Source organism: Terrapene carolina, unplaced genomic scaffold, assembly GCF_002925995.2.
Source record: "Terrapene carolina triunguis isolate 2854851 unplaced genomic scaffold, T_m_triunguis-2.0 Scaffold34864, whole genome shotgun sequence".
NCBI classification, from domain to species: domain Eukaryota; kingdom Metazoa; phylum Chordata; order Testudines; family Emydidae; genus Terrapene; species Terrapene triunguis.
The window spans coordinates 11112-18293 of NW_020699215.1; the positions used below are offsets into that span (position 1 = coordinate 11112).

General features: G+C 59.9%; 1 protein-coding gene across 1 annotated transcript in view; it reads left to right on the forward strand.

Moving 5' to 3' along the window:
- SKIV2L (Ski2 like RNA helicase) overlaps positions 1–7012 on the forward strand; it is a gene marked incomplete at its 3' end in the record, with an annotated part of 10316 nt that extends 3304 nt beyond the window's left edge. The window contains exons 10-17 of the mRNA XM_026646312.1: positions 148–293; positions 457–603; positions 744–828; positions 3646–3752; positions 3973–4119; positions 4954–5053; positions 5302–5514; positions 6902–7012. Of these exons, the coding sequence (XP_026502097.1) occupies positions 148–293; positions 457–603; positions 744–828; positions 3646–3752; positions 3973–4119; positions 4954–5053; positions 5302–5514; positions 6902–7012 (1056 nt within the window). The remainder of the gene's footprint in view (positions 1–147; positions 294–456; positions 604–743; positions 829–3645; positions 3753–3972; positions 4120–4953; positions 5054–5301; positions 5515–6901) is intronic.
- Between the last annotated feature and the right edge of the window lie 170 nt (positions 7013–7182).

The window sequence follows — 7182 nt, forward strand, 5'->3', positions numbered from 1 at the left end:
CGCTGTCCCTGGCCTGTCGGTGCTGAGCTAGGGGGTTCTGGGGGGGGAGGGGGCGCTGTCCCTGGCCTGTCGGTGCTGAGTCTGTCCTGCAGAGGAGGCCCAGCAGGGTGCGCTGTCCCGGCTGACTCAGTTTCCCCGCGCTCCCAGTGGCCGTTCGAGCCAGACGTGTTCCAGAAACAGGCCATCCTGCACCTGGAGAAGCACGACTCGGTCTTCGTGGCCGCACACACCTCGGCGGGGAAGACGGTGGTGGCCGAATACGCCATCGCCCTGGCCCAGAAGCACATGACCAGGTGAGGAACACCCCCCCCCCCCCCCCCCCCCCCCCCCCCCCCCCCCCGCCGAGCCGGATCCAGCCAGCGCTCCCCCAGGAGACAGGCCCCGTGCCCCATTTCCCTCCCCCCGGTGCCAGCCGGCTGCCCCATCTTTACCCCTTTCGGCCCCGTCTCCCCCCAGGACCATCTACACCTCCCCCATCAAGGCTCTGTCCAACCAGAAGTTCCGAGATTTCAAGAACACCTTTGGGGACGTGGGGCTGCTGACGGGGGATGTCCAGCTGCACCCCGACGCCTCCTGCCTCATCATGACCACCGAGATCCTGCGGTGAGGGGCTCCGGGGCTGCAGGTTGGGAGTGAGGGGCAGCCGCAAAGCTGGGCAGGGGGCCGTGGGGTGGGAGTGAGGGGCAGGGGCTGTGGGGCTGGCCAGGGGGCCGTGGGTCTAGCTGTCTGTCCGTTTGGCTCAGGTCCATGCTGTATAACGGCTCAGACGTGATCCGGGATCTGGAGTGGGTGATCTTTGACGAGGTTCATTACATCAACGATGCAGAGGTGAGTCGGGGGGGGGGGGGGGGGGGCATCATGGGCAACATTACAATGGCCAGACTGGGTCAGCCCGACGGTCCCTCTAGCCCAGTGTCCCGTCTGCCAGTGCCAGGGGCCCCAGAGGGAATGAACAGGACAGGGAATCATCAAGTGATCCATCCCGTCACCCATTCCCAGCTTCTGGCAAACAGAGGCTAGGGACACCATCCCCGCCCAGCCTGGATAACGGCCATTGATGGACCGATCCTCCATGAACTTATCCAGTTCTTTTTTGACCCCTGTTCTAGTCTTGGCCTTCACAACATCCTCTGTCAAGGAGTTCCACAGGTTAACTGTGCGTTGTGTGAAGAAATGCTTCCTTTTGTTTGTTTTAAACCTGCTGCCCATTAATTTCATTGGGTGATTCCTAGTTCTTGTGTTATAAGAAGGAGTAAATAACACTTCCTTATCTACTTTCTCCACACCAGTCATGATTTTATAGACCTCTATCATATCCCCCCTTAGTTGTCTCTTTTCCAAGCTGAGAAGTCCCAGTCTTATTAATCTCTCCTCATCCCCCTAGTCATTTTTGTTTCTGAACCTTTTCCAATTCCAATCTTTTTTGAGATGGGACTACCACATCTGCACGCAGTATTCAAGGTGTGGGCGTACCATGGATTTATATAGAGGCAATAGGATATTTCTGTCCCATTATCTATCCCTTTCTTAATGATTCCCAACATTCTGTTTGCTTTTTTGACACCGCTGCACATTGAGTGGATGTTTTCAGAGAACTCTCCACAGTGACTCCAAATCTCTCTTGAGGGGTAACAGCTAATTCAGACCCCATCGTTATATGTATAGCTGGGATTGTGTTTTCCAATGTGCATTACTTTGACTTATCAAGATTGAATTTCATCTTCCAGTTTGTTGCGCAGTCACCCAGTTTTGAGAGACCCTTTTGTAGCTCTTCGCAGTCTGCCTGGGACTGAACTATCTTGAGTAATTTTGTGTCATCTGCAAATTTTGCATATTTTTTGCAAATTTTCCAACCAGTTTTCCCGGTACTATTAGTCGACAGGATCACAGCGTAGGGCAGAGCTTGTTAGCACAGAAATCAGTGACTTTCAGCCAAGTCCGTCTTGGGGAGTCCTGGCCCAGACGCCCTGGACTCCCCCTCTTCCAGTCGCCCCCACGCAGACAGACAGCTTCCAGCCACCCCACCTCCGACACCCCCCTTTGCTCCTGCTCCTTCTCTGTCTTGCTTCTGGGCAAAAGGTGTCACCTGGTCACACACCCCTCCTGGCTCTCGGGTTACACAGGTACAGACAGCTGTACCTCGGCCTCGGCAAAACTCACACCCCCAATTCCCACCCAGTATTGGTGCAGTACACAGGGAAACTGAGGCACACACTGTATTCACATAGGACAGGAAGACTCGCATGCAACATAATGAGATGAATAAACCCACTGCGTCACATCTCGTGTCTTTCAAAAGTTTCCGTGCAGGGATTGCAGTTTGGGCGCTGTCTGTTCAACCAACCGCCTCAGTTTTGCGCAGTTCCGCTTTCGGAAATGAAATGCTGCCGTGCTGGGCCGCTGGGGTGTTTTCCCCGCCGCAGGGATGTTAAATTGAATTCTATTACGGTCGCTATTACCAAGAGCTCCAGCTATATTCACCTCTCGGACCAGATCCTGCGCTCCACTTAGGATGAACTCAAGACTTGCCTCTCCTTGGGTGGGTTCCAGGACTAGCTGCTCCAAGAAGCAGTCATTTAAGATGTCAAGAAACTGTATCTCTGCCTCCCGTCCTGAGGGGACATGGAGCCCATCAATATGGGGAGAGTCGAAATCCCCCATTATTATTGAGTTTTTTATTTTTGTAGCCTCTCTAATCTCCCTGCGCATTTCACAGTCACTATCGCCACGCTGGTCAGGTGGTCCGTAATAGATCCCTACCGCTATATTCATATTATCCGGCATGGAGTTACAATCCAGAGAGATTCTGTGGGACAGTTTGGGTCATTTAAGATTTTTTACTGGATTTGATTCTACGCTTTCTTTCACATCTAGTGCCACTCCAACAGCGTGACCTGTTCTGTCCTTCCGATAGATTTTGTACCCTGGAATTACTGTGTCCCATTGATTATCCTCATTCCACCAAGTTTCTGTGATGCTCATTATATCAATCTCCTCATTTAATACGAGGCACTCTAGTTCACCCAGCTTGGTATTTAGACTTCTAGCATGGGTATATAAGCACTTTAAAAACTTGTCACTTTTTAGCTGTCTGCCATTACGTGATGTAATTGAATGGGACTCTCTTCATTTGACTGTTTCTCATCAGATCCTACCTGTATTTTATCATCTTCCATCCTCTCCTCCTCACTAGAACATAGAGAATCTCCATGAACAGATCCTCCTCTAAGGGATGGCTCGGTCCGAACCACGTGCTCCTCCGCACCTCTCGCATTTTCCCCCAGCCCATGGTTTAAAAACTGCTCTACGACCTTTTAATGTTAAGTGCCAGCAATCTGGTTCCAGTCTGGTTTCGGTGGAGTCCATCCTTCCTGTACAGGCTCCTCCTTTCCCAAAAGTTTCCCCAGTTCCTAATGCAGCTAAATCCCTCCTCCCTACACCGTCCTCTCATCCCCACATGGAGACCCTGCAGCTCTGCCAGCAGCAGGTGGCGGTCAGGCCGGGGAGGGGAGTATGGGGGCAATCTTGGGGCTTGGGTGGGGATCAGGGCGGGGTCTCTGGGTCTGGCTTCAGCAGACCCCCCCAGTGTGGTGTGTGTGGGGGGGGGCAGGCTGTACACTGACCCCTCCCCCCATGCCCCCCCAGCGCGGCGTGGTGTGGGAGGAGGTGCTGATCATGCTGCCGGAGCACGTGAACATCATCCTGCTGAGCGCCACCGTCCCCAACACGCTGGAGTTCGCCGACTGGATCGGGTGAGGCGGGACCCGGGGGTGAGAGTGGTGGGGACAAGAGGGTGCGGGCTGCGGGGGTTGGGGAGGATCTGCGGGGGGTAGGCAGGGAAGGGGGGGCTGTATTGTGGGGGGGCTGGGAGGATCTGGGGGCGTGGGGATATGGGGGTTGTGGGGAAGGGGGGTGTATTGGGGTTGGGAGGCTGGGGGCAGGCAGGTGCTGACACCCCCCGCCGCCCCACAGGCGGATCAAGCGGAAGCGGATCTACGTGATCAGCACCCTGCGGCGCCCGGTGCCCCTCGAGCACCATCTCTACACGGGCAACAGCCACAAAACCCAGCACGAACTCTTCCTGCTCCTTGACGCCCGCGGCACCTTCCTCACCAAGGGGTGAGCCCCCCACACCCCCCCAGCGCCGGGCCGGGGGTCTCCCTCACCCACTGCCCCCTGCACCCCCAGCGCCGGGCCGGGGGTCTCCCTCACCCACTGCCCCATGCACCCCCAGCGCCGGGCCAGGCGTCTCCCTCACCCACTGCCCCATGCACCCCCAGCGCCGGGCCGGGTGTCTCCCTCACCCACTGCCCCATGCACCCCTAGCGCCGGGCCGGGTGTCTCCCTCACCCACTGCCCCCCCTCCCCCCCGGGCTCCCTACGAACCCCCAGCGCCGGGCCGGGCGTCTCCTCTCACCTAGGGTTGCCATATTTTAATTTAAAAAAAGGACACTCCACGGGGCCCCGGACCCGCCCCAACTCCGCCCCTTCCCTGCCCCCAGCCCCGCCCCAACTCTGCCCCCTCCCCTGAACGCTCCGCCCCCTGCTCCTCCCCCTCCCCTGCTTCCCGTGGATCAAATGTTCGTGGGAAGCCTGAAACAGGGAGGCAGCAGGTAAGCTGGGTCTGGGGCGGGGCGGGGGGCGGCCCAGTCCGGCTCTCCCGGCCAAGCAGCTCCCTCCGGCGGCCAGCCGGCCCAGCCCAAGAGGCTCTGGCCCCGGCGTCTCCTGCCCGGTTCGGCTTGGGCCCTGGGGTGCCGGCCCTCGGCCGAGCAGCCCCGGCCCCCGGCCGAGCACCACCGGCCCCTCCCCGCCGGCCCCTCCCTCCCTATTTTCCCGAACATGTCCGGCTTTTTGGGATTTCCTCCCAGACGGGGATTTGAGGCCCAAAAAGCAGGACATGTCCGGGAAAATCCGGACGTATGGTAATCCTACCCTCGCCCACTGTCCCCCCAGGTACTACGCGGCGGTGGAGGCGAAGAAGGAGCGCTCCAGCAAACACGCCCAGACCTTCGGGGCCAAGCAGCCCACGCACACGGGCACCGGGCCGGGCCAGGTCAGCACCGGGGGTCACGGCAGCGGGGGGGGGGGGGGGGGAGGAGGCTGTCACTGTGATGTGACAGGCTCCGGGGCGACAGTGGGGTGTGATGGGAGGTGGGTACGGGGGTGTCCTGGGGACTGGGGCAGGCATGGGGGGGTGCTGCTGTTGGGGGGGCAATTCAGGGGGAATATGGGGGGGCAGGGGGGAGACGCAGGGGAGCTCAGGGCCCTGGCGTGACCCCCCCCCGCCCCTCCCCTCCCCAGGAGAAGGGCGTGTGGCTCTCGCTGATGGACGCGCTGCGGAAGCGGGACCAGCTGCCCGTGGTGGCCTTCACCTTCTCCCGCGCCCGCTGCGACGACAACGCGTCCGCGCTCACCACCCTCGACCTGACCACGAGCGCCGAGAAGAGCCAGATCCACCTCTTCTTCCAGAAGTGCCTGTCCCGCCTCAAGGGCTCCGACCGCCAGCTGCCCCAGGTCAGAGCCGGAACGGGACAGGAAGTGGGGCTGGCACTGGCCCGGCCCCTCATGGATGGGACAGGAAGTGGAGCTGGCATTGGCTTGGCTCCTCATGGATGGGAAAGGAAGTGGTGTTTGGGACAGGAAGTGGAGCTGGCATTGGCTCGGCTCCTCGTGCATGGGACAGGAAGTGGGGCTGGCATTGGCCCGGCTCCTCATGGATGGGACAGGAAGTGGTGTTTGGGACAGGAAGTGGAGCTGGCATTGGCTCGGCTCCTCATGCATGGGACAGGAAGTGGAGCTGGCATTGGCTCGGCTTCTCATGCATGGGACAGGAAGTGGGGCTGGCATTGGCCTGGCTCCTCATGGATGGGACAGGAAGTAGGGGCCTTAATATAGCTGGAGGTGCTACCCTACAGAGGTCAAAGGCCGTGGGTGGCCATCTTGGGCATTGGCACAGGCTGGGCTCTCCAGGGATGGGACAGGAAGAGCACGCCCCTTAAAGCGAGCCTGGAGAGCAGGAAGCGGACACCGCCCCCTGGACAAGGCAGCTCCAGGGCCCAGGGTGTTGGCCAGGTTCCTCTGTGACAGTGGGGGTTAAAGGGCACAGACAGGAAGTCCCACCCCACAGGGGCTAGGGTTGCTGGAGGTCAGCAAGGTGGTGTTGAAGGACCTGCCAGGTGCTGCCCTATGGGACGCTTTTGGGAGAAAGGAAACAGGAAGTTGCGCCCCACTGGGTGAAAGGGGGTGGGGAGAAATGTCTCTCTGCCTAGTGCTTCCAGGTCAAAGGGCACTCAACAGGAAGTGACATCAGCTGGGTCCCTTAGTGTGTGGTTTTGTCTGGCCCATTGGCCCTCGCTGTTGAGGGAGGGGTCAGAGGGTGCCAGACAGGAAGTCCCGCCCCTGGGGAGAACAGGGTTGGTGTGAGTGCATGTGCTGGGAGGCCCCAGCCAGGTCAAAGGGCACTCAGCAGGATACTACCAGAAGTTGAGTCCCAAGGGGTTGGCGGAGTGAGGCAAGCACTTCCTGTGCTGTGCCCTTTGACCTGGAAGTTGTAGTTGGCCACCCAGGAAGTGGGTCCCTGGAGGAAGGGTTTGGCTTGAGCCTGCTTCCGGGTCAAAGGGCACCTCACAGACAGTGATGGGGGGAGAGGCAGGAAGTTGGGGTTGGCGTGAGTTGGTCAGGCACTTCCAGGTCAAAGGGTGCTGCACAGGAAGTTGCGTTGGGTGACACAGGAAATGGGCATCTTGGGTTCCCGAGGGGTTGGCGTGACTTCAGGGCTCCCTCGGGTGCTTCTGGGTCGAAGGGCGCCGGACAGGAAGTGTCCTGGGGCGAGGCAGGAAGCAGGGTCTCCAGCGTGCGCACGGATTTAATGTGTCCCCCGGGGGGGAGGGGGCGGTTTCAGGTGCTGCACATGGTGGAGCTGCTGAAGCGGGGCATCGGAGTGCACCACAGCGGGATCCTGCCCATCCTCAAGGAGGTCGTGGAGATGCTCTTCAGCAAAGGGCTGGTCAAGGTGAGAGAGGGCGGGGCTGGGCAGGTGGGAGGAGCTGGAGGGTGTGGGGGCGGGGCTGGGGGGTAGGGGGAGCCAGGGGGGGTGGGGTGTGGGGGGTGGGGGGGGGGGGGGGGGGCGGGGCTGGGCTGGTGGGAGGAGCCGGAGGGGGCGTGACCATGTGTTTTGCGCCC